Source organism: Maylandia zebra, linkage group LG1, assembly GCF_041146795.1.
Source record: "Maylandia zebra isolate NMK-2024a linkage group LG1, Mzebra_GT3a, whole genome shotgun sequence".
NCBI classification, from domain to species: domain Eukaryota; kingdom Metazoa; phylum Chordata; class Actinopteri; order Cichliformes; family Cichlidae; genus Maylandia; species Maylandia zebra.
Genome location: NC_135167.1, coordinates 18,431,864 through 18,459,535, shown reverse-complemented (window position 1 = coordinate 18,459,535; position 27,672 = coordinate 18,431,864). Strand labels below are relative to the sequence as shown.

Genomic DNA, 27,672 nt, shown 5'->3' with positions numbered 1-27,672 from the left:
TATTTCAATATATAAAGTACAATTTTAACAGTAGAGCTTGTTTTTTCTACACAGTCAAACAGATACCGCTTAAGCCCTAAATTATAAGAAATAACTATGTAAATTTACTGAAAATGTTCTGGTAGCACATTGCACAGACTGTCCTGCAATAATAAAACTGAAAATTTGTTCTTCTTTAATTGAATTTTTCTTTTTTGTTTTTTCATTTGCTTTTTGCTGTGAACTCACTGCAAAAATCACAAATCAGAATCAGAATCAGAAAGACTTTATTTATCCAAAAGGGGCAATTAAGGTACAACAGAGCAGCATGACGTTGAAGATAAGGACAGGGCATAAACAGGCAATAAGAGTGAGAGTATAAATACACAGAATATACAGTATATACACAGTTTTAAAATTACACAGTTAAATTTCTATAGTAATGTTTTCCCAGGTGTAGTGTCCGTGCCTTGCCGCTAGGTGGCGCCGCACCACACGCTGTACTATGGATGTGATTAATTGGTGTTACCGTCCACCCTCGGCCGGACGAGGGAAGCTGTCCTCCTGCACCTCTGAGTAGGGAGTCCTCTTCGTCAGTAGCAGAGCAGCTCATGTGGAGGAAGCAGCAAGGACAGAGAGCAGCTAGCATGCGCGGACAATTCACGTAAATGGCGCGATTTAAAAGGAGTTTATACCAGCGTCTGCTGTTTGTCGTTTTTCTTCCAATCACAGGTAAGAAGCAGGACCACTTTTACTCATTTTAACCTGTGAGTGCGCGGCGTCCTGTATGGACATCACTGACTGTCCCGTGAGGACGTGTGTGTTAGTCTGCGGACTTTAACGGAAGCTCGCAGATTCAGTTTAACGGTTTTAACTTTTAGCTAGCTGCCTAAAATAAACCGAAGACACGGAGGCAGTTTTTAAACATATTTGGTAAAAAGTTTTATTTTAAAAGCCATAAAACATGAGTATTAAAGGCAATATTTCCTATTTTGGTTCATTCAACAGTCAGCCTTAACTTCAAATGTTCACCTGGTTAATTGTAATCTATTTACAGGTAGATATAAAAACTGTATTATCAGGGGTGTCAAACATGGGGCCCGGGCGCCAGAATCGTACAGCTAAAGACTCCAGGTTGGCCTATTAGATAACTTCGAAAATGTGAAGGAAGCCATCATTTTTCGACTTTTAATTGTATTTTCATATGTGGCTACACCTTTTATTACTAACACAGACCTCCTCCATGGTCGTTGATACTGCGCAAAACAAAATAAGTAACAGATTAACAATTAAATGACAGAAAGTTTCATTTTTTAAGTAACTACTATAAAAAGCCACCATTTTTGCACTAGGTTGACTGTTAAAAAACAAAAAGATGACATTCTGTCAATAAACAAGAAATATCCATTTTATAATTACAGTATAGTTACAGCTCTTCACAGTGACCCAACAAAGTTTTTTTTCTGTAAATTTACATGTTTATCTCTTACAGTTTAAGCCCAAAGCATTATTTCTTTGTCATGTGGAAAAACAGATAAAGAGGAAGTTCCCCCAATGTAAAATGAGTTTAACATCCCTGCGTTAGAACATCTGAATATACTTTAAAGGTACCACAGAGTATTAGTAGAAACTGTGAGTCAGGTGTTGAGCTGAAATCAAAGATCAGATCCAGCTACCAAAGCAAAATAAATACATATAACAGAGTTGGTTCATGAGTAATATGAGAAAAGATTCTTATACATTTTATAAGCTTGTAAGATGTAAATATAGTTGCACGTTGTCCTGTTAATGCTTTAAACTACAGGCTTGGTCTAATAGGACAATCTGTTTCATCTTCAGCTTTATAGCCTTAAGTAGGTGGTGCAGGAAGACCTCAAGCTTGAGTGTTATGACTATACTGGACAGTAGACTTCCTGCTGGCAGGCCTACAAGCCTTTTATATGTGATTTTTCCCTTAGTAGGTGCTGTAAACTGGCTCCACAGACACTGATGAGACCCAGCTAGAAATTATTAAACGTCTTTAATTTTTTTTTTTTACATCAGGCTGGTCTTAAACTCTTTAACTGGTGTACAAATGCTGTTAAATTCCTTAAATCATAACAACTCTCTTCCTGGTCTCTCTACCTGCAGGTGTGTTGTGCTTTAGTGAGTTGTTTTTCATCAAGGAGCCCCTCGATGTCACCGTCATGCGGAAAGAAGCAGCTATTTTGGACTGTCAGGCGCATGGAGAGGCGCCCATCGACGTCAAATGGCTCAAGAGCGGAGTACAAATCGCGGAGAATGAGCGGGTGTACCTGCTCTCCAACGGCTCCCTTTTTATTTCAGAGGTGGAGAGCAGAAGAGGAGACAAATCAGATGAGGGGTTTTATCAGTGCCTTGCTCAGAACAAGTATGGAGCAATCCTGAGCCAGAAAGCCCACCTTACAATCGCAAGTGAGTATCAGGGATATGAGTTGTGTAATCTAGCATGATTTGCTGTTATACGCATATTTATTTGATGCTCAGTCTGGTCTGGTCTGGGCAGCTTTGGTGGCAGCAAGAAGATGGACAAAGTCTTCAAAGTTAGAGCTTAAAAGGGATGCTGCTGGGAATTGAGGAAAATGCCCATTGGTGTGTTAATGAAGGACCAGGAGATTTGAAAGGTTAGGAGCAGTGTGGGATACTGGCTCTCCAATGCGAAAGAGCAGATGACCCCTATTCACTGGCCCTGGCTTTCATGTTATTGCACCCTGATGGCTCGAGGAATTGTTCTTTTTGAATGCTTTCTCCTCCTGCGTTGTGCGAGTTGGCCTCGTATTTTCAGGGGGAGGCAGGGGAGGCTTCAGACAGAGTTGGTCTTTTGGCACCTTATATCTTCTTCCACTCACAGGCCCTGAAATTTGCTGTCTTGTTGTGCCACTTTGTAAAATGTGTGCGTTTTCTATTGCTTTTGATCAATTAGTAACCCAAAAATACATACAAAAAATTATTTAATTTTTTTTGCAGTGCTGTAGGGAAGGGGATTTTAAGAGCAGGTTGTGCCAAAAAACTGCAATTAGCATGTGTTACATAACAGTTATTGTGTTTACATTAATTATTCTGGAGCGGTACCACAGGCAGTGCTTTCTGATAGAGCTCCCAGTCATAACTCAGACATTTTCTGGTGTTTAAAAAGTGTGGCTTGATTAATTGATTGAGTGGTTTAGTTTGCTTTATAGCTTTAAGTTAAGAGGTGATAAAGGCTGCCTGTAAGCTTTACTAGTTTGTTTTAAAACAGCACTTAGACCTGCTGGAAGGTCTATCTGGTAGCTCATAAAGTTTTCACATACCTGAGAAATGCTCAGTTGAAGGACACAGAGGTAGTAGTGGGGGTTGTTGTAAGTGGTTCTCACACACACACACACATGTGAATTGCTGCTCTCCCAATACTGCGGCTTTACCCTGAGTGTCTAAATGACCAAACTTTATTGCAGGCCTTAGCAGGTCAGTAGGCATCGTAGGCTTAACCCAATTGTCTTCTGCCTCACTGCCCCGGTGAAAGAGTATAAAGCTTTTCACTCTCTTTTTGTCCACTCCCGGCTCACAAAAGAAGAAGGCATTCTTCGTGGGCAAAAGTGGACAGAGCTGCTGGAAGTGGTCACCACAGCAAGGCTAATTGCACTAGTCGTAAAAGTTAAATATTAGTAGATCTGCATTTTGATTAATTATCATATGACATGCCTGTTGCATGGGGGTCTGCTCATTGATGTCTGAATTTTGGAGTCTTTTCATGTGTTCCTCAGCTGATTTATGCTGCTTTTGCAGACGGTCTGCTCCTTGGTAGCTTTTTCAAACGTTGCTCCATCTCTGGATGGATGTTCATTGTTGTTTGAGAAATATGGTGGTGATGGAAGGTAACTTTAAACACAGGATCCTGAAGCACAAAGGTGAGAAGGGATTTGGCCTTGATGAAAAGGAATGTGACACCTGAGCCTCATCGTGTGACTTTTGTCAACAGACCTCAGATTGATGGGGATTTCAGTACAGGGACTGACTCTTGAGTTGTCTCCCCAGAAAAATATACCACTACAAGTGAATACTGTATAAAAATAGGAAAATTTCCAATTTTATTTTTAATAAACATTTACAGCTCTGGTGTATTTGTAGCTCCCATACTGATGTAATGTGGGCACTGTCTGCTAGTGAAAGGATATCCTCATCCTGGTGAAAGCTGATGAAGTGAAATGAAACAGTTTATTCACTTAAAAATTTCCAGTAGGAATAAACACAGTGAAAATGTACAGTTCATTGACTCCAGTGGTAGTAGTTGTGAGGCCTAGGAGACATTGATAGGCTACAGGTACCTGTTTATGGAGGCTTCTCAATCAAAGTGGCCACGCCCCTAACCATCCTCTACCATCCAGGTGGATGAAATGCAGCTGCAAACATGCTGTAAATTTGGAAATTTTAACATGGATGTCTGTAGGGATTTATGTATGTTGTAGTAAGCCTTGAGTGGCCATTAGAGAAACTACAGTGTTTTGAAATTTGTGGCTCAGTTCTTGCAGCTCGTAAGGTTGATACTTGGTAGATCTGAGGACTAGACTAAGACAATAAAATTATGGCCAGTGTGTTAGGAAGTGAATGCCTCATGGTCACTGTTTTCTTCCTCTGGCACACGAACTGATCTTGATTCCCATCCCTACCTGCTGTCCAACAAGAAATAATAATAATAATAATTTTTGTTGATGAAATGGGCAAAAATAGCCAGAAAATGCATAGAACTCTGTTAAGTCAGATAACAGAGATTATGATAACAGTATCCTGGGTTAGTGGTTTGTTGAACTTTTTTCATGTTTATAAGAAAACAAATTTTCCCAAGTGAAGTTGTCACTGTTTAAGAGAGTTTGGCATGAATTCTTACTCTGGGTAGTCTTCACTTTTTTATGCTCATGCCTTAAAGGAGGTATTCTAAGGAGCTGCTGCAAAGTTTATTTTACCTCGCTGGTGTGTCCACAGCCTGCAAGGTCAGGACTGTGACATTATTTTAAGTTGCTAAGGAATGCATCTGACTTGCACCAGCTTGGCACATTTTGAAGACAAATGCAAACCTTGCACAGTGTGAACTGCAATCTGAGTGAAGGAAATGCCCTTAAGTGAGACAACTCAAACCCAAGATTCTTGCTTTTCTCCTCTGCTGGTTACAAAAGGTTACCATGGTTCCCCTGAACCATGGTAAAGGTCAAAGGTTTCTTTTAACTGTTCAATAGATGGAGGTGCAGTGGGATGCAGAGTAGGCCTAAAATCTGTCCTGCAATAATGCTGGGTGCGCATCTGGCTTGATTAGTTTCCTTCATAGTGATCATGAGCATCTATCTCTCATATGTTTTATTTCATACCACAACAAAGGATAAAACTGTTGCCAAAACCAGAACACGGGTATTTACAGAGTGACTTTATTAACTCTGTTCTCTGCTAGGGAGTTTCAAGACAATGAAGCCACTGTTTGTGAGTGCAGGGTTGCTGTTGAGTGATTGGAAAACTTTGCAGCAGAGATAAGGAATTGGAGAAGGGGGATGAATGCTCTTTCCAACACTGCTCCCCCACTGCCCATTCGGAGCTTTGAGAGGTCACACTGCTCATGGGAATAGCTCTTTGTTTAGCCAGGCCAGTGGTCACTTGACTGTCCGACAGCCTGCATGGAGCAGCGCCACATCTGCCATGCAGCTAGTGATTGATTTTGTGGGTTTTTTCAGCCTTGCATTCTTCTTCTTCTTATCAGCCCTTTTTTTTTCTTTCAGAGCCTGTATCAATGTTCAGTAGGGCCAGTGATCATAGTAAAGGACTCATCACTCTTCATAATTAAATGACGATGCTTTTCAATAGTGCTGCTGGAATTGGTTTATTTTAGTCTCAGCACGTGGTTCACTCCAGTTAACAAGAATCAGGCTCATAAGAAGAGTAGATTTAAGGTAACCTAACTCTACTTAGAAAAGTCATGGAAAGTGCATGTTGTTGATTTAAACTGTGTAACGTGCTTTTCGTCAAATCTCTAGAAAGCTAGAGGTGCAGTATTATTCAAATTGACATAATGGAAATAATCTTTTTCAAGTAAAAACAATAAACAAGCAACAGTAAACTGCCATAATGACCTTTTGTGTGGTGGGAATTAAAACCACAGCTTTTATAACTGCTTATCCAATTAAATAAGACAGAGAAAAGACAATGACCTTTCAATTCATGTTATCTGTCAATTCTGGCTGTTGTATATTGTAAAAAAGCAGCTGGACCATCTGTACGGTTTTATTTTGTTGTAACAGAAACAACTGGAAGATGTCACTGATAGAACAAAAGAATTATTATTATTATTATTGTAAAACAGTATTTGAAAGCCTCACAGCTGGGGCAATGTGTTTTCTAGGTAGTTTTCCTGGCAGTTTGAGCAACAGGACTAGTTTGGGGTGGTCACACAGGACTCTGCCATAGTTGGGTGCTATGCAGGATTTGTGGAGGTCAGAGGTGAGAGGTGAGATTGCTGGGAAGGGCAGATGGTCGGAACTGCTTTGTCAAGCCTTTAGGGAATAAGGCTGAGGTATTTACTCTGTTTGATTTAGGGTAAAGGCCAAAATGTTACACCAGAGATTGTTATGTTGGTATATTTTGGTGTAGGAAAGGAAATTACACCACATAACTCACTGTGAAATACACAGAATAAATAGCCGAATCAGAAAATGTGTATATTTGACTGAATTAGAAAGAGCTCGGCTGTTTGCCTTGATGATTTTATCTACGTCTTAGATGCCTCTTGGCAAACATCATCCCTCAAAGAGTCCGCCTCCTGTTTTTCAGCTTGGAACAGTGCACAACAAACCCTCAGCAGTTAAAGATTTTCTTCCTTCTTGTCTTAGTGGTTAATCAATAATCAATGATTGTCCCGCTGTTTGTCAATCGAGCATCACTTGAGTGAATGGAAAGGCAGAGTGGAGAGGCAAAGGATCAGAGCAGCTCATCTCTCATGCCCTGCAGTCATATCACTTCAGCAGGGTAATGGCATTTTTGTAAGAGGTTGTGTTAAAACAGGAGGGGCAGGAGAGGGCCTGGGAGAGGCAGTTTCAATGCCTCTCTCTGCTTCTGTCCTCACATCAAACATCACAGTGGAGCTAAGGAGGCAACAGCTTAAGGCTAATTAGATTAAACGTGTCCATGGTGACGACATCTGATCGTGACAACAGTTTGACTTTTGTCCAACGGTTCATCAGAAATGGATGAAGCCAGCAGCCATGCCTTTTTAATGTTTTCATTCATGAAGTCCCTTGCATGACACAAAACCCCAAATAGTCCTAATAAAACTGCAATTTCGTAATTAGAAGTTAATTTTATCTCTGGAATCAAACTACAGATCCTTTCTTTCCTCTCCAAATGTCAGTTTGATTTGAAGCTGACAGTTTCTGTTAAATGTGTAAAAGTCATAATTCACTGAACGCAGTCTGAGCTCTGCTGTTGTTTAACACCACAGCAGCTGGCAGCACTGCTTACACACAGCCATCCATCACCCCCTCCCCTATACGCACCACTGTGTGTTTATTGCAGTTAAGGGATTTCCTGGAGACGTCTCTCGAAAGCAGAGGTTATCATAGCACTGAGCTAAAAGAAAAGTATCCCGATAAGGATGTTAAATATCAGAGTGTAAAGGATTATAGCTGGCAATGAGTAATTCGGATATCATTCATTTCACTGTTTGGTTTATGCTTGTTTCCTCTGTGGTTTCTCTTTGTTTTCTTCCTTATTTGTAGTTTATTTGGTATTTCTCCATGCAGCATCTCCAAACGTCTCTTTGGATGGTTTTTTTTGCAGTAAACATGTGACAGACGTGGTTTTAACTTGATATCCTGCTTCCTGTTCTTTTGTGTTTCTTTTGCTGAGTGCTGATGGCTCACTGCAGCAGAAGCGGCTCTGGGTGTGTGCTCAGAGGTTAAAGAGCACCACAGTGTATTTGTTTATCCATTGCTGAATGGGTGATGGTTTTGACTTAAAAACAGGCAACAGCTTTTGAAAATGGACCTACTGAAATTGAAAATTTAATTTGTTGGTCCGCTGCAAAAATCCTTTAGTGTACTGATTTGTCCATGTATGCCATTGATAATTTGATTTATTTATTATAGTAAATGTTAGCAAGCTGTGGGGCTCACTGTTCTGTCTATCACAGACAAGAGTGCAATTGATTTCTTTTAACAAGCGACTGACCTCCTGCTTTTTAAGTAGAGGGGGGCATGAGGATCTGGGTGTCTTTCAGGATTTTTGTGACTCAAGAGGAACAGCTATTCAAAACTTCAATAGATTTACACAAACATCTAAAAGGTCCTTATTGTAAATCTGGTTGGGTCTTATTTGCTTGCTGCTTGGCTGGTGGCTGACACTAGCTCAGTTTCAGAGAAACCCAATCCACGCAGGATGTAGCTGTTCCACTCCAGTCACCACCTTCCAGCAGCATGCTGCATGTTTACAGCTTCAGGAGCAGGAACGTCTGTTTTCTGATATCTGACTGAGATGGATGGATGATGTCATGATAATCACAAACTTGGATATGCTTGTAACACTTTTGTTTATTATTTTAATGATATACATTAATTCTCTGTACTTCTGCATACATAACAAGTCTCTAATCTGTCTCCTGGTTGGTTTTGTTGCAGGTATTTCCTCATTTTCAGTTCAGCCAACATCTATTGTGGCGACTGAAGGCTCAGTCGCCAGGTTTTCCTGTAAGACTGTTGCACACCCTCCTCCCATCATCACTTGGGAGTTCAATCGGGTCACATTACCCCTCGCCACTGAACGGTATGCACTCTGTTGTTTTCAGTTTAATTTCATCTTACTCATTTACATTATTCCTACACAAATTTTAGATAAGATTCTTTATTAGCCATTATTTCATGTTGTCTAAGATGTTTCATATGAAATTGGTTCATATTGTAAGTATCATTGTTGTGTGGGTGCGTGTGTTTCTGTCTTTCAGAATCACAGTCCTGCCCAGTGGTGTTCTTCAGATTCAGGCCGTGCAGCAGGCTGACGCTGGAAATTACCGCTGCGTCGCCACCAATATTGCTAGTCGACGCCGAAGCACAGAGGCCACCCTCACTGTGACCCCAGGTGTGTTAGCCAGCTCACTTTTTGCAAACTTGTAATATTTAAGCACACAGTTGAGTTAAAAAGTCTGACTCTGAAGCAGTTGAAAGCCTTACAGCTCACCATGTGCACTAAAGCTGTCTTCTGCTCTCTCTCCACAGGTCCCAGACCGCAGCTTCCCCAGAGACCTCGTATCATCGCTTCACCACAGAACATCTCGGTGTCACTGCACCAAACTGCCATCCTGGAATGCATGGCCACAGGCAATCCCCGACCCATCATCTCCTGGAGCAGAGCAGACAGCAAACCTATTGATGTTTACAACACCAAAGTGCTGGGGAACGGCAACCTCATTATCACAGACATCAAGCCCCAGCACGGAGGCGTCTATTTGTGCAGAGCCACCACACCTGGCACAAGGAACTATACCATGGCCTCAGCTAATGTCACTGTGCTAGGTAAAAACAGAATATACTACTCAGGCTGTTCATGATTTCTATTTGTGATGATCACGTAGAATTGAACATATTGCTGTTCTTTTTCTAAAGCACCGCCTTCCTTGGTGGAGTGGCCTGAGAGCCTTACGCGCCCCAGAGCTGGCACCGCTCGCTTTGTGTGCCATGCTGAAGGAAATCCAACGCCTCGCATCACTTGGCTTAAGAACGGAGAAAAAGTTCACTCTAATGGTCGGATCAAGATGTACAACAGGCATGTTTCTCTCCAGTTCATTTAAAGAGTCATTACTGTGACCCCAAATTATCATGAGATGATATTTGAAAGTTCTAGTTGACCAGAACTTTCAAATATCACACAATGTTTTTCTTGTGACATTACCAATAAGTTTGATGTGTCACATGGCCGTCTTCCTATTGAAAAAACAAAAGTTGTATCCAAGATGGCCACCATGGTCACCACCCATCTTGAGGAGTTTGCCCCCTCACATATACTAATGTGCCACAAACAGGACTTTAATATCACCAACCATTCCCATTTTATTACGGTGTATCCATATAAATGCCCCACCCTGTATATTTATAAATGTGCCAATGGAAATTTTGTTGGTTTCCTCAAAATTTTCACCTGAAATCATCTGGGTCCATACTCTTTATCTCCGGGTGTCTCCAGCAAACTAGTCATCAACCAGATCATCCCTGAGGATGACGCCATCTATCAGTGCCAGGCAGAGAATGAGCAGGGATCAGTCCTCACTATGGCGAGGCTCATTGTGGTGATGTCAGAGGACCGGCCAAGCGCACCCAGGAACATCCGAGCTGACACTGTGTCAAGCTCTGCCATCCTTCTGGCTTGGGAGAGGCCTCTGTATAACTCGGATAAAGTTATTGCTTACTCTGTACACTACATGAAGGCTGAAGGTAAGCAGAATCCACACACATGTTTTGTTGTTGGGTTTTTTGGTAACAGGAACAGTACATTAAGACAGGATTTTCGTGGCAGTTTCAGAAATCCTACTTTCTGTCAGACACTGTGACGTTAGTGTTGTGTTGTTGTACTCCGGAGTTAATTGGAACAGCTGCGTTTTCTGAACCAACAAGACATGTTAAGCTTAAAGATGCAGGGTTCCTTCCTTTGCTGGATAAAACACAGGATGCACTATTCACAAGAAGCACAACGGTTGTAGTGTGGCAGCAGAAAAGCCTTAAAGCCTTTCAGTTTTCCTGGGAACTTTCTTTCTGTTGACAACAAGAGTCACATTTAAACAATGTAGCATTTCAGGAAAATGTGCAGGCTGTGCATTCAAGGACTGCACTTCATTATAATGCCACTGACTTCCATTGAGGAGGAGAGACGTACAGAATTCAACTATTGAAAAAAGAACACCTGCTGGATTTTTGGTGGGAATAATGATGTCTGAGAAAAAAAAACAGGATGTCGCTGAACAAATAACTGACATCTGTCAGGAATTTGTTGCACTTTTCACAGATTTTTTTTGTCCTCTTGGTGCCACTTAAAGAAGCTGGTTATCAGGCAGTGTGCTCTTTACCTGAGGTTGTTGATAGAGGCTTGGGACTTAACTGAAGATCTACTGAAAAAGGGAACTTTTTAGCCAGTGTGATGGAGTGGCCAAAAGTGTGTATTCTATGAGGGGAAGATAGTTTAAATTGGACAGGAAGTCAAGCTTTGTTAAGACTTCCAGGGAGCCGTACTGAGGCATTCAGACTACACAGAATACATTTTTGTTTGCCTGAAGTACCTTAAGTGAGAAATTAGACCAGGTACCAATCCGTCTTTGTTTCTGACTTGGCTGGTTGTTCCAAGGGGCAGGAAATGAAAACTGCAGCTGCATAATGTTCTTATTACAATGAAAAAAACATGGGAATGCACAAAGCAAGCTGAGCAGTGGTAAAATAAGACAAAGTGACTGGACATACATAAAATGTTGAATAAATTATGAAAACCTACAGTAACAAAACTGTATCATATTGTTGCTGATTTTTGGGGGCTGGGGGCTAAAGTTTGAATGTTCTGCTTTTTATTGTTATCTCAACATTTTTTTTTTTAATCCTGTCATTTGTCCAGGGTTAAACAATGAGGAATATCAAATTGTCATTGGAAACGATACAACTCGCTATATTATTGATGATCTGGAGCCAGCGCACAACTACACCTTCTATGTAGTCGCCTACATGCCAATGGGAGCCAGTCGCATGTCGGACAACGTGTTTCAGCACACACTTGAGGACGGTGAGGTCTACAATAACAAACAAAAAAATCATTAATGCAGTCAATACAAAACAAGAAATAAGCCCTGTTTAAGGTCATTGAATTTTCTGCAGATGGGTTAGCCATGGTCTTTCCTGTGTGATATAATTAAAAACAGGATATGAGGCTGTTTCATATGTTTTTTTAGTTGCATAGGTGGTTTTACTAGAGATAGCTGATAGCGTTTTTTGGCACATATGACGGGGTGCAGTGGGAGGTTTGAATGTCCAGTGTTAGCTACAAGGTGGTGCACAACAAGCAACTTCCTCCCTGTTTGGGCATTTCTTTAGGCTTTCAGATTGGCTAGCACTGGGAAACAGAAGGTTTGAGTAGATGGATGAGTGGTGCTGGGTGTTCAGAGTCTCTCTTTGACGTAATACACAAGAAAGAGTTAAAAGACAAAAAACAAAGACATTCTGAAACTGAGTGCGTAGAGCACCGTGAAGCTTTTGGCTTACAGGTTTACTTGTACATGCTCTGAGCTCATCATTTAAACTTTGGTCCACAGTACCCCTCCGCGCCCCTGAGCTCAGCCTCACCAGTCGCAGCCCCACAGACATCCAGGTGTCTTGGCAGCCTCTTCCAGACAAGCTGAGTCGTGGCCGAGTCTGCAGCTACCGCTTATCCTATCGTACCAGTTCTGACAGCGCGGTCTCACAGATAGAACTTCCTGGAGAAAAGACCCAGCATCTCCTGGAAAACCTGCAACCCGACACCATCTACCTTCTTCGAATTGTTGCCGCCACCAGCGTAGGGTGGGGTGAGCAGTCCGCCTGGACATCGCACCGTACCCCGAAGGCATCCGGTGCTCAAGGTACTTGAAGAATTGTCCTCATAACCTCTAAAATAGAAGCATTTAATCAAAAATATGAAGTCAGAATTGTACTTTAAATAGATTCTTATCCAAGCAGAGGAAGTTGAGTCAAAAATGTGAATTGGGCAAGAGATTGAGAAGAGCACGCTTTAATAATCTTGTTAAGACATTGCATTTGTTTCTCTCTGACCTTTACCCTGTGCTGTCAGTAACATTGGAAGGGCTTTGGTCATGGGTCATAAAGGGAGACCTCGGGCTTCAGAGCTGGACAGAATATATGGCTGTTTAGAGCTAGATCTGAAGCTTTGGGAAGGGGGAGGGGAGGATTTGTTTTTTTTTCTGTCCATCTCTTTTACCCTTAGTGTCCAGTGTAAACTCTGAAAGGCAACTTCTATTGGCAAACTTCATTCCCGTCATTCCTAAACGTGTGAAACAAGCTTCCTTATCTCTACGTGTGGTTTCTATTGAGTATTTAAAAGTGTGGGGGGATGGGGGCATTATTTAACTTTTCAAAAACATTTACCTGGTCAGGACAGAAGCTTCCTCTGTCACTCAAAAACAGCTCAAATAATGGATTGTAGTTGTTTTAGGATCAAGTTCCTCTTTTGTACGACTTTATAAGAAGACTGTGACGTACTTATATTAAATAAATAAATAAATGTGGTTCGTATGGTCTTATTCTTCTGCAGTTCCCCTGGCTCCTGAGCTGCATCTGGAGTCTTTAAATTGCACCACTATTTTGGTACATTGGCAGCTGGCACCCAGAAACTCAGCGAATGTGCGGGGCTACAAGCTATTCTACCATGAGGAGAGCCAGCCTGAGAGCACCCCAGTTCAGTTTCACGCCTCGGATAATAAACACACCATCGGAGGGCTCGGTGAGTTTTCACCTTAGGTTACCTTCTGCCACCAATTTGGCTGTTTGGGTCATTTTACAGTATTTTCACATGAACACCAACACATGATGGAAGTTTCGTGTTTACTTTGCAAGTTTTAAGATCTGTTAAGATTTTCAGGCAATCTTTGAAAATGTTGATTTTTAACAACGTGTTATTGGTTTAACAGTACTTGTTTTTTTTTTTATTAATATTGCCTACGTCATAATTAAAGGTGTCATAGTTTAATGATTTAATATGGCTGGAAATGGATATTTGCTATGAAAAGATGTGTTGAACTGATGGGGTTCTTTGCAGGGAAAGTGTGTGTGTGTAATCAGAGACCGTCTGTGTTTTGGTAGCTGCTGCATGTGAGTTCCCAGCTAAGACATTTGTTTGATTTCAGTGTCCCAGATATTCAGATGAAATGATCAAACTTAGCATAATTTGAATGCCAGTATTCTAACAACTAAAGTAATGGACAAGGTGTACATCCTGTTGCTTACCTGCCTTGTTGCTTGTTTATCATGTGTGTATCTCTGTCATTTATGGATATACATACAGTAGAGAAAGCAGTCTTTAAGATTTTTTTATTAAAATCTGGATGCATCTTTTTAGGGAACGTGAGCGATTAATTAGCTTAAGTCATGTCACATTTGGAGCAGAGGTTCTTTAAGTGGGAAATATATCAGCATCACATCCAGTTTCCACGACCTCTTGACTTCTGCGGGACATCAGTGTGCGGCTTTTCTGCTGCTGCTGAATAGTGTTCGGGACACATCACAGCCTCTCTGCCCTTTAGGTCAGATTCATTTTATCTTTTTTTGTTTGAGAGCGGAAAGGGAGCTCAGGCTAGCTCCAAGGACAACTGACCATATGTGGCCAGAGGAGGTCAGCCAGGTGGTCAGCAGCTGAGTTGTAAATCAGAAGCCTCTGTGCTCAAGTGAGATCAGAAAGGGAGAAAGACAAGGAGTCATTCTATATTACTGCAGGTGTGAAGTCTAAATGATACAGGTGTTCAGTAAGTTAGAATTTACTTCAGTAAACACTACAACTGTTTAGGCTCATTCTGCCACATCCTATGAAAAATATGACAACTAAACCCATTTCTCCTGCTAGGATTAACTCATAGTTGAATCTAGTGCAGATAAAGTCACAGACACTAAAATTACTTGCCTAGATATGAAGTTATACCTTGAATATTATTTTAATGATAGCTATAGCTTGAGGTGCTGGAAAAAGTAAAAAGATTCCTCTATATTCAGCTAAAGTTTGTGTGTGTGTGTGTGGGGGGGGGGTTTCAGTATTTATTAAACGTTTCAGCAAGAATGGTTGTATGAAATATTTCTAAGCTGTTTTGGTTTTTGTTTTCTTGTTTTTTGCCCTGAATATTGGATGTTCTGGGTTGTTCTGGGAGGACGAGCGAGCTGTGGTCACTCTGTAAAATACAGCTTCTGCTGAATTAAAAGAATCATCTTTTTGTTCCTCGTTGTTAAAACAGCTTTCCATGGCCGTGTTTTAAAGAGGGTAAGACTGTTTTGTGGAGGCTGATTTATCATGCCTTTTATGACTCCTTTGAGCAGTGTTGCTGGAGGAGAATTAGGATCAAAGACTCCTATTCTGTTTGGCTTTGAGGGCCACAAAGATGGTGTATTAGCCAGAATTTCAAGGAAAACCATCCTCTGACCAACTGAGAGCTGTTAGCTAAACAATGAGCATGTCTTGTGAGCTCACTATGTCACAGGTTTGAGATTTCTTCCTCATAAATTAGCTGCAGTGCTGTGCATGGGGAGAAAGGTGTGAACTGAAGTGTCTGACGTCCTGTGTGGCAACGCATCCTGCAGCACAGAAGGCATTTCTGTGCTGTGAGCAGTCTGACATTTCCTCTAATTATATCTGCTTTCTTTTCCTTTGAAATTATTTTGATAATTATGTTTTACACAATCTTGTTACAACATTTGAATTCTTGTTAAAATGAAGTTTGCATTGGAAAAAGGTTGAAAGGAAATTTGGATGTTAAAATGAGTCAAAAAGTAGCATTAGCATGAGTTATAAATATTTTTGACTGCATTGGCATTTGTCACAGTAAGCTTCTGGCCACTCCAGACCAACTAAAGCTGTGGAAGAGTCCAGTGAATTCAACAACTCTTTCTTTCTGTCTTATTTATTTGTTATTTTTATTTCTATAAGGGGAGAATGTGTGTTTCCTTCTTTTAGAAGCAACATTGCCTCACTTTTAAGGTGATCTTTAAAGATGATCAGGCAATGAGCAATGCTCTCAGCGCGATATGGCAGCCTTGCTTCTGTCAGTCTGCCCCAGGGCAGCTGTGGCTACAGCTGTAGCTTGCCCCCACCAGTGTGTGAATGTGAGAGTGAACGAATAGTGGAATTGTACAGTGCTTTGAGGGTCTCGAAAAGTGCTATATAAATGCAATCCATTATTATTATTATTATTATTATTATTATCCAGCTTAGATGATAGGCAGTAATCGGTTACATCAGTCTAGTTGTAGTGAATTTTCTCCATATTCCCTTATGGGTTTTCCGCCCCTGTTTTGGATTTACATTTAAGTGGTCTTAGATGAATTATTGGATTATTGAATTATGAATGAATACATTAACTGTGTCTGTTACACTGTTATTTACTGCAAATTGTTCTCATTAGATAATGGCAGCTAGTAAAGCTGATTGAAATGAGCTCGTAGACTGATGCAGTGTTAGTCACAGAGCGTCATATGCTTTGGAAATATTTATGGGTTTATAATTCAGTGTTTCAGTGCCTGTGTTCTGGCAGTTTTACATTTCAAATTACATTTTATAGCTTAAGTTGCCTGGCCCCATGTGGTTACTTAATAAGAAAGCTGCCCTAAAACTATATATAGGTTTGTGTTTGCTTTTCTTTTAAACTCGGCTTTAAAGATGTGCTAGAAGCAGCTTTGAAGCTGTTTATCATTGCAAATCAAATCAGCTTGTGCTGTGAATTAATTTTTTCATAATCTACTTGATTTTGTATACAGCAGTCAATAGTATTGATTTCTGAACTGTCATCTGTAGGAAAAACCACAAACTGCTGATTCAGCTGCAGAGAACATGCTCTGAACTCACTCATGACAAGCCAGATGATTGAAAGCACACCATAAAAAGCAGGAATGTGGTTTTAGAGGCTCCAGTTTGGTATAAATGGCACGGTGATGTGACCTTTCCTCGCATGTGTATTCGTTGCTTGGCCCATGAACAGCACAAGTTGTCATAGCTGAAGCTTAAAGACCTCTCATACCTGTTGGCACCAGGCAGGACTGCAGATTTATCTCACAGCTGCAGGCCATGTTGCATCTTGTCCTCTCCTTTTATTAAACATGAGGCAAAGCATGTTCTGTGTGAAATACAGTCTTCATTTGAAAAAGGCTATGTCATGTTTAACCTGCATGTGTGTCTGCTGATTTGTGTTGGAGGCTAAAGACAGGAATAGTAGGGGTGGTGGTGGTTAATAGATGCCGGTGTGAGGGCTCTTGCAGGAATTGACATTTATTGCCTCTCTTCGGGCCTGGGGGCCTTTCGCAACAGAACAACACTGCAAGGGCCAACAGGAACTGCATTTTAGCTTTTTTTAAAAAAAAAAAAGGGGGGGGGGGGGTCACAAATGGCTTGAATATCCCCAAACAGAATAATTTATGGGAGTAAAAGCCTGTATCCCAGTGGAAAGGACAGGAAAGCATCTTCTCCTGAGGAATGGCTTTGAAAGCGGAATACAATGTGTAGTATTGTAATCACATTTAAAATTTGTAAATCTAGTTCTGCATATGAAAAATACCTTCCAGCAGTAATATTTACACTCAGTCTTTTAATTAAGCAAAGAAACCCCAGTTATACAGTTGTGAGTGAATTGTTTCATGTAAGAAGATGGAGAAACTTCTTAAACATTTTCAGTTTAACTGTGATGCACTCGCAGCTCGAGGAAAGTGAGTGAGTCACTTCGTCTGAGTTGCATCATCCCCTACAACATTTGTAATGATTGTGCTTGTTTAATTAAAAGTGACTTTTATTTATTAAGTCTCCTCATTTCTCTGTTTTTTTTTTTTACTACAGTTTATTTTTGCTTTTTTTGAGTAGCTTGTTTGATGGATTTTGAAACATGCCATATAAGTTTTTTTTATTACATGTGCTGTAAATTAAACAGAATAATCATCAGGAACACTCAGTTCAGACTATTTTCTTATCTTTTGCTGAGGCAAAATCCTCGTTGTTGTCATTTGTTGCTTTGATTTTGTTCACCTGACTGTGTTGTTGAGAGCTTCAAGAGTCATCTTCATGGTTTTATCAGGACACTTTGATATGATGCTACTTTAAGCCAGTTTGACTCTTGGTGGTTCCCTGCTTTTTCACTCACTTCCTCCGCTTGACCCTCCCCCTTCAAGGGGAGAGAGGTAACCCTCCCCCCTTTTTTTGCAGGATTTAGCTTGCCCAGATTCCATGTCAAAGGTCATGGCCCAGATGTCACAGCTTCCCCCCCACTCATAGCTCCTCTCTCACATAATTACGGCAGGCCCATTGTATTGTGGGTTTGGGTAGAGGTGCATGCTACATGCCTACTCCTCTTTAGAGGTAAGGCTTAACAAGCGGCTCAGAAACTCCAGATAACAAGGAGGACATTGTAGAGCTGTAGAAGTCGAGGAATTCTGCTTTCACTTAGTTCTGGAAGTAACAAAGAGAGGGACAGTCCTTCTTCTCTGTAAACATTTGTCTACTCTGCAGCAACTCATGAGATAGTTTACATTGCTGAATATTGTGTTCTTTTATTTTTCCTCATTGCTTTTAATTGTCTTTAGGAATAACTAAGGTTTTAGGCTTCCTGGGCAAAAAAAGAGGTTCAGCTCATATTCCACACCCATGACCCCAGATTCTTTCAGTTTTATCTTGGCCTGACCTGTTGGCCCTGGTGTGGCTCCAGTGAAACTCCTCAGGGCTCTGTGGGGGTGCAATGTGTGTAGCTCCACCCACGCTAAACTTTGCAAACTTCCATGGAGATAAATTCATCTCCTGTGGTCTCCCTATTCTCTCGAGCTTCTAAATGTCTGAACATCAAATACATCTGTTTGTGTTGTCTGCGGGACACACAGGACTCTGATAGTAGTAGTTGTAGTAGTAAGGATTGATTGGTTTGGATTTTGTTATTTTGCACATCCACCTGGTGTTTCTCACCAAACTGTGATCCTGCATCTTTGAAACATTATTTAGAGACTCTGGGTCACATTTTGTTTACTGTTTTTAAGCACTGGAAATTATGACCATTTAGGGGTAAAAGGGACATGTGGTCAGTTGGCTATTGTTCAGCAGAGGGTCTCCAGGGTCACTAAGGTCTGCTACTGCTGCTGACCATCAGCAGTGTCCTCCCCAAGGGGTTTTCACTCCAGATTTAACCCCTAGATTCAGGACCTGAGTAGGTGTGGCCACTGACCAATGACCAGCAGGCCTGACGGGGCCAGAGAAAGAGCTTTCTTTATATGTGGTCAAAAGGCTGGGGGTGACAGGGTGATGGATGGGGGGGGGCTTATCTGTTCTGCTGCCTTGGGTGGTGTCGAAACTGACCAAAGGACTCGCAGCACAGAGCATCTGTCGCCCTGCCCTACCCCTCGTTCTCACCACGCCATCAAACCAGAGCACATCACTGACCTCACACCCACACCGGCCAGCTCTCTTTCACACAACACCCCCACTTCCCATTAGCTTTAGGAAACACATCTGGCACTGTTGTGGCCTATACTGACTTGTGTAAGGAACTGTCAATCTAAATCTTTAGTGCTCTTTTTTTTTTTTTCATCTCTTAATGTAGATCCAAGGAAGAAGTACCACGTTAAGATCCTGGCTTATAATGTTGTGGGAGATGGGTACCAAGCAGACCAGACTATCAGCACCCCTGGATGTGTCTGTAAGTCCCACATTATAATAGAAAAGTCAGACCACATGGTGCAGAAAAAGTGGGGGAAAAATAACAGTACTAATCTAGATGTACCTCTCAGCTGTTCGAGATCGCCTGGTACCCCCTCCACCTCCTCCACACAACGTGTATGCTAAAACCAACAGTTCGACCACCGTCTTTCTGCACTGGAGTCGACCAGCATTCACCTCCAGCCACGCAGTCAACTATACCGTCCGCTGCAATCCAGTTGGTCTGCAGAATGCCTCCCTGGTGCTCTACCTGCAGACGTAAGAAATTACCCTTCAGACCAAAGTGAACATGACTACATGTAGATTGATTTTCATATTTGTTAGCGTGTAATTTCAACTGCATTTGCTGCATTTACTGTACGACTGCCTGGTTTCCTTTCATAGTATAGTTTTTATTTTAACAGTATTTTTTTAAACAGTAATTTAGATTTTTTAGCAGCAGCTGATTATCACAACCTAAAATCAGCTGAATGCATTTCTTATACTGTGTGTTTACAACGCTTTAACAACATAAATGCTGTCTTCACACTTGTTTGGGAAAGTTTACAAGTACTTCTTTCTTTACACTGCCATCACAGCTCCATATCGCCCTCTTCTGGCCATTTCTTTGACCCTCTTTAAACATAGCTGTCTGAAGTTGGCTGGAATGTCTTGCCAGTAAGTATTGAATCTGTAAAGGAGAGCACAATTCTTAAAGTGTGCATGTATTCTGCAGGAGTGAACAGAGACTCCTCGTGCGAGATCTGGAGCCCAATACCAAGTACGAATTTGCTGTTCGCCTCCATCTTGACCAGCTGTCCAGCCCCTGGAGCCCTGTGGTCTATCAGAACACCTTCCCTAAAGGTGAAAATGCAGAAACATCTTATTCACCGATTAATTTCTTCATTTCTTCATGCACAAAGACGAACATCCCCATGTTAAAGCTGTTCTGAGTTCACTTTGTCTTTTCATTCTCACCTCCCAGCTCCCACGCAACCTCCTTCCAACATCAAAGTGACTCTAATTGAAGAAGACACCGCACTTGTTTCATGGAAGCTTCCAGATGAACTCAATGTACCTGTGACACGCTACACAATCCTGTATGCCTCCAGAAATGACTGGATAGCTGGGGAGTGGCAGGTGATGGAAAGGGAAGGTAAGGAGAGACTCAGAACAAGAGCATTTATGTACAGGTGTGTGTATATATGCATGACTGTCAAGGAAACGGTCATCTGGGAATCAGTGACTCTGCCTCTGTCTTCATTGTAGTCCCAGAATTCTCTAGAGTTCACTGCTTTGTCTTACTGCCAAGTGGTTTAATGAGACTACAACAAAGACTTTGATTTACAGTCTTGTTGACCATTTGCACATAAAGATGCTTTTAAATCTCTTCTGTAAATGAACAGCCTATATCTTTTTACTGCAATAATGGATGGTAAATAATTGTTATACATCTTATACTATGATAGATTATTGCTCACAATTTGACTCTTAGTAAGTACACACAATAAACCGATATCACAGGCATTGTCAGAATTGATTTCAGTTATGTGTGTTTATTTTATTTTTTTAATCTTGTATACACTTCATCATGATTCCGTCTTAGTCTGTTTTTACCTTGTTTAGCTTTTATACCTGATTTTACACTTTCATGCTTGTTTTTTGTTTTGTTTTGTTCCTTGCCTTATGTTTTTATTTATTTTATTTTATTTTTTGTCCTATTGTAAGCTGACCTTGAGGGTCTTTAAAGGTGCCTATAATAAGATGAATAATTATTATTATTATTATTATTATTATTATTATTATTATTATTATTATTATTATTATTATTATTATTATAAGGGTTACTGTGAAAACATAGTTAAAAAAAAATCCATGATTGTAAATGTCACAGGATAGTTCTCAGCTTGACCAGTATATTGGTTACCAGCTATTTGTCGTTATACCAATATCCATATTTATAATATATATTAAGCAAAAAATTAAAGAAGAGGCGGGAGAAACACCCTTTAACCTTTTTATGGGTGTTGGCATTGCATAGTGTGTCCACCAGAGGGTGCTCTGCAACTTCCCTGTTGGAACATGTTTTGTTTGGAACGCTCTTCCCAAGCTGAGTTGGGACAATTAACAATAAAACAGGATTTTTAAACAGAATTGCTATATTATCTTAGTAAGGACTTGTGAGTAACCGCAGATGACAGAGATTTAGTGTGTCTGAAAGAAAATAATAGATCAGCTGGTATATTAGATTTTTAAATTGTTACATATCGGTCTAGTGTCTGATAATATTGGTATTGGTATTAAGCACCCTGTATCAATCTGGCTCTAGTAAACATTTTTTTAATTAATTGTTCTACTTCATGAACTTATTTTTATTCATCATGGATTACAGTGCCACAGAAGAGTCATAAACTACCTGAACATGGACAAACAGTGTGCTATTAAACGGAGAACCTTGTGGTCTTTGCTTCTTTTATGCTTTATACACACCGGTGTATTCAGACAGAATTTCATCTCACAACAGGGACCATCACCATGGCGCTGCTGGAGAACCTGAAGCCTGGCCAGATTTACTTCGTGAAGGTTTCAGCATCCAACGACATGGGCGACGGTCCGTTTTCTCATGCGGTGGAGCTGACAGTACGAGAAGGTCTCCCCCTTGGTCATGATATCCAGGTTTCTCGTGGCTCCACAAGTCAGTGAAACCAACATGATGTCTTACAGTGTAAAGAGTTTCTTTTTTTAAGAGGTTACATGATAACCTGACAATGTTTCCTCGGCCCATAGCGTTTTCTGATAACTTCTACCACCTGGATCAGAAGTCGATGACCGGTATCAGCGTTGGAGTCTGCATCGCTCTCATCTGCATCATCATCTGTGCCTTCATCATCATCTGCAGAGGCAAAAACAGGTACCTGGTGTCTCTGAGTGTAGTGACCATGTCCCACATCAATTCAATTCACTTTTATCTATATAGAGCCAAATCACAACAACAGTTGTCTCAAGACATCGAGGTTTCCTCTATGAACACGTCACTTTGTGTCCTTTCAGGAAACTTTCTGCTGTGAAAACATGCAGAGAGGGAATGAGCACATCTGCTGCAGCTGCAAGACCTCCATCCTCTCAAGGAGAAGCTGAGCATGCTGATGTGAGCATGCCAATGATGAATCTAAGCCATTTTCTTGATGCAAAGGTACAGCATGTCATACTCGTGACACTAAAATCCAGACAAAAATATACTTTAAATATTTTAATTAAATGTGTTAAGTTATATTTACATTTTGAGAAATGTGACATTGTAAAAAAACAAAACAAATTCAAATAATCAGTGCCACAATGACAGTGCAGGTTTATAATTAAGTGCCAATGTGAGCTGCTTAAACAACAGTTGAACTGTAATAAAGCCTCTGTTCTTTTATTGCTGCTTTTCTTGCAGGGTGGAACAGATCTCATCATCAATTCTCTCGGCCCCATTCAGCACACTGCTGAGAGGAAAAGGAAATGGTTCTCCTTCAGCAGTGATGTGAAAAGTGAGAGTAAACCCACACAGGTGAGATTAAGAATAATGAGTCCTTCTCAATAAGTGATTACCAAATAATCAAACCTGAAGACGACAGCATGGTATGTTGTGTCTGTTGGGTTTAAATCTAGTTTGAATCACTTCTCATGAGGGCTGAATATTTTTTTCTGTTGATTTGCTCAAGATGTTAAGATCTCTGCAGATGTGAAACTGAGCCGTGAACAGTCAGACTAATAGGAGAAACTTTCTCTCTGCGCTGCAGAACACAAGACTTGACGCGGCCTCATACCAGCACGGCACCACAGTGCTGACCTATGAAGAGGAGCTTTCTTCAAACCAGCCCACCAACCTGCAGACCCTGCTCGGACATCCCGGCGACACAGAGGGATCTTCAAACAGCGAGGGCAGCCACGCCACCGGTGACTCAGGCCGCTACTCTCACGACGAGACGGAGCTGACCAACCTGTCCTCAGGGCCCAGCAGCCACCTTGCGTCTCCCACGGCAGAGGACGGGACCGAGTTTGACTGTAGCAGCTGCGCTGAAGAGTTGAACGAACTGTCAGAGGAAAATCAGAGCAAACAGAAGGCGAAGGAGTCAATGAATGCTGGCAGTTGTCGACACGAAGCCCAAAGCAGAGTGTGAAGGCGTGCCTCTGTATGTGTGCGTGTGTGTGTGAGTGTGAAGGCGGTGGTTTACTTGCACAAACATTCACATAATATAAAAGTGTGCGCACTCACCAGAGTTGACTTTATTGTTTATTTACACTGCACGTCAGTGAGTGCAGCGAAGAATGTCTGGAACCACGCTGCCTCTTATTTGGGCTGTTATGAGTTTGCCTTTTTGCTTTAATTGCATCACAGAGCTAAGAAATAGGCACACACATACCCCGTAAAACAAAAGTTATATAAGCATGTTAAACAGGAAAAGAAACAAAACAGACTAGTCGCCTAGACTAAAAGTAAAAAAAAAAAAAATTAAATAATTTAAAATACTTAATCACATTCTTCAGTAACCAAAGTGTGTTTAAATGTCACTGAAATATGTGGCTTTTAGCACAGTGCTTTACGTTACACACATGCGCCTTAAAGAACTAATGTGGAGTGGTTATGTCAGTTTACTCTGACATAGCCAACCTAAAAATCCTTTTAATGATGAAAGTACTGAAAAGACCATAATATTGAATTAATCACAAACAACAAACCTGATAATGTTATTTGAATGTGCAGGTAAACTGCTGGCCTATATGACTGTGTTGATTTTTTCTTTTTTCTTCTTCTTTGTTTCTACACACTGTGAACGCTAAGCTAACAAAGTCCTTCTACAGTATAAAGTGTTGACAGGAAAGCTCGTTTTATCCTTTTAACTTCCTTCTCTTTCTCTCTCACTCTCTCTTTTCATTTCCTGTGTGTGTGTGTGTGTGTGTGTGTGTGTGTGTGTGTGTGTGTGTGTGTGTGTGTGTGTGTGTGTGTGTGTGTGTGTGTGTGTGTGTGTGTGTGTGTGTGTGTGTGTGTGTACGTGTTTTTCTCACCCACCATGAATGTTTAAAAAGGAGTGTCAAAGTGACATTTCTGATGCTATTTAAGAGTTTATCACTGGAGCGAAAGGGAGGTCCTTTTTGCGGATTATCTACCTCGGTTTGCCTCATGGGTAAACCTCCCACTGTATATTTAATAACTACTTAAACCTTGCGTTGTGTGATGGGCTGCTTCCGTCACATTACACTTTATACTTCCTCGTCTTCTCTCCTTGCTTTGTTCTGATGTACAGGATGGTAAGGGCGCTGCAGCTCACTCCTCTCGCTCCACCTGTGGTGTGGACTGAAGGATGTAACACACACTCACAGTTTATTATTTATCACCTCAGATGTTGCTGAGGCACTGAGCCAGTATTAATAGGTCTTTGTTCAGTTTATTTTTATCAGTTACTGATGTAATGAATGTCTGTTTTATCTTTCTTTTTTCATCTTTATGTCGGTGTGCAGTCGCCCTTGCTACTCCTGTTTTTATACTACCTCGTTTAAGATTTAATTTTATTGTCTTATTGTTTTCCTAAACTCAGGGAACAAAGTTTAGTACGTGCGAAAAGTCGTGTAGTGTTATATGATGGACTGACAGGGTAACTTCTCAGTACTAAGCTGTTTTCGCGTGTAATTGCCTCAAAGAAAACGCTATGAATGTATCTCTGACATTATGTGCCAGCAGCTCAGATGTTTGTGCTGCCCTTACCACAGACGGACACATCTGCGGGTTCTTTAATGTCTGTATGTTGACTTCTTCTTCATTGTATCTGTGTAAGAATTCACACCAGAAGTGCTTGCAGCGGCATGTCCGTATGGAAAAGCTTTATGATCAGCCTTAATGTGGACAGCGTTTCCTCAGACTCCAAAACCAAAGCCTAATCTCTCTGAGGGAGACACCCCACATGAGGATGCAACACATGAAGAGTGGTTGTAATGGAAGTGTTCAATCAGAGACTGAAGTGAAGAATCGAATGGACAACATTTACTTATAAAAAGTCTATTTTTGTTAGAGGATGATGTACTTGTAGTTACTTTTGTTCCAAGTATTTTTGCTTTAGAGTAGATAAAGGTTAGCACTTGTCTGGAAAGTAGTTTGTATTAGAGGCCAATGTGCAGCGGTGACTGTGACGCTATCACCTTTATTTTAGTTTCTCAACTGATCTCTGGCTGGAACAACTGAAACCAAAGACCAAAGATGAAACCGGAGATCAGTTGATCATCAAACAAAGCCTTGCACATTAGTGGCCTTGACCCACGATGAAGATTTTAAAGGAAAATAAATGGTGAAAGTTGTGCCTGCAGGATTCACAGGCACTAAATGGAGTGACAATGACTAATATTTATGCACACGAGCCAGGTTATCCTGCAGCAGAGTTCCTCAAATTCTGAAGCAAACATACGTCTGCATGGTTATAATGTTATAAGAGTTAAATACAGTATTTTATATGGATTAGCAGTCTGTGTTGCGGCAGTGCAGCTGTGTGTCAACGTGCATCCACTGGTTTGTCTCCTGTAAATTAGTGTAAAAAAATAATTAGAAGGAATAATATGTTTAAAGTGTATTATTATTATATTTCTATAGTTTAATTTCATTCTAAGTGCTCACAAGAAATTTTTTTTTCATTTTTAAGTAATTTTATGGCATAAATGAGCTAAAATGCCAGTGGGTGCACAAGTCGTCACATTTCTGTATTTTTAATCAGAGGACTTTGCAGAGGATTCAATCATTTGATATATTTAGGTGACACAATCAGTTTAACTTTCTTTCTTAAGAAAAAGCAAACCAAAGATTTTTTTATTAAAAGGTCACCGTTGCATGTTGGCGAGAGATCAGTTTAAAATCATCCTGTCTTTGTGTGAAATGTTATTTCCACTGCTGTTGTACTCATTTTATTACTGTATGATGTCAGGAGGATGGAAACGTTACAGCGTGTTTTTTAATCATTTCATTTCCCACAAAAACAATTGCTGTTGTGGTTTTTTTAAATGCTAAATACTGTTTTCCTGCTTTTGCAAAGAACAGTTTGAGTCTTTGTTTTCAGACGTACTGCCTGAGCAGAGCTTTAAGGGCCCGATCCAGAATCCAAAAACATCTGAACTTTGTGCGTTTACACACACATCACCGCTCTGGTCGAGCAGGTTCTGGATTAGACCCTTGAGTAGTTCATGCAGGTACATGAGTCCTACCTCTGGTGTTTGTTTCCATATTGTTTTTATGGGTACAGATTAAACGTGATTGGGGTCCTTAATGCCTGTAAGGGCCAAGATGTACGGCCATCAAACGTGGGACTGGGGAAGTTGATGTGCTGCTTTTCATCTTATAAATGTTAAAAACATGTGAATTTAAAGGGTTAAACACACACAGTCTTCTGCAGTAATGTTTTAATCCTGTGTAGAGGAGCACTGAGGGTCATTTACAGTCAGACTCAGGGGGACCCACAGCTGCTCATCCATCAGGACAAAGCAGGTTTCAAGTGTTTGAAATTGAATGTATCTTTATGTAATTATTATGTTACCTGATATTTTCTCTTAATGTTTTGTTATATTTGGTCTGTGCCAGCTGAATGACTTGCAAGTTTCCAAAATGTTTAGATAGAAGTTTCTATACAAACAGCTAATGATAAAAAGTCTGATTCTCACTTTAAATAAAAATACAGAAATGCTATAATATCTGCTGTTGTAGTCGGTCTTTGTTGATTCTATCTGAAACTCTGAGCATTCTTTTTACTTTTCTATACAGTGTGCAGTTGCCATAGGTATTAAAGGTACTGCACTGCAGTTGTTTTAATCATAGATATCTAATACACTCCAATTTGTCATGTGAATGGAGAGTACTCTTTACACATTAAGGTTAATTATGGAGTACCACAGGGATCTGTGCTAGGACCAATTCTGTTTACATTATACATGTTTCCCTTAGACCAGCGGTCCTCAGCCTTTTTTGTTCCATGGACCGGTTTAATGGCAGACAAAATTTTCACAGACCGGCCTTTAAAGTGTGGCAGATAAATACAACAAAATAAAATGATATGACCAAGAGAACAACGGTGGTATTTTGTAAATATAATAGTAAATGTGAATTCACTGTGTAACTTTATTAGCAGTGTCCTCCTGAAATGTGCCAACAACATTGAGAGTACCATCCTCCTCTCTGCCCCTTAATGCTCTCTGGTTGCTATGATAACGCGTAAAATATTTCTTTCAAAATAAGACACACAACTACAACACGGGAAAGAC

General features: G+C 40.7%; 1 protein-coding gene across 1 annotated transcript; it reads left to right on the top strand.

The window, feature by feature from the left end:
- Positions 1-433: 433 nt before the first annotated feature.
- Positions 434-27,093, top strand: prtga (protogenin homolog a (Gallus gallus)). The gene is made up of 19 exons (XM_004543061.2): positions 434-711; positions 2,110-2,412; positions 8,628-8,772; positions 8,951-9,084; positions 9,222-9,518; positions 9,609-9,768; positions 10,186-10,433; positions 11,599-11,763; positions 12,290-12,595; positions 13,285-13,473; positions 19,301-19,396; positions 19,488-19,674; positions 20,132-20,259; positions 20,381-20,551; positions 21,920-22,090; positions 22,183-22,306; positions 22,447-22,588; positions 22,832-22,945; positions 23,178-27,093. Exons 1-19 carry the CDS (start codon positions 648-650, stop codon positions 23,556-23,558), a joined length of 3,525 nt encoding a protein of 1,174 aa, XP_004543118.2. The 5' UTR covers positions 434-647; the 3' UTR covers positions 23,559-27,093.
- Positions 27,094-27,672: the final 579 nt, after the last annotated feature.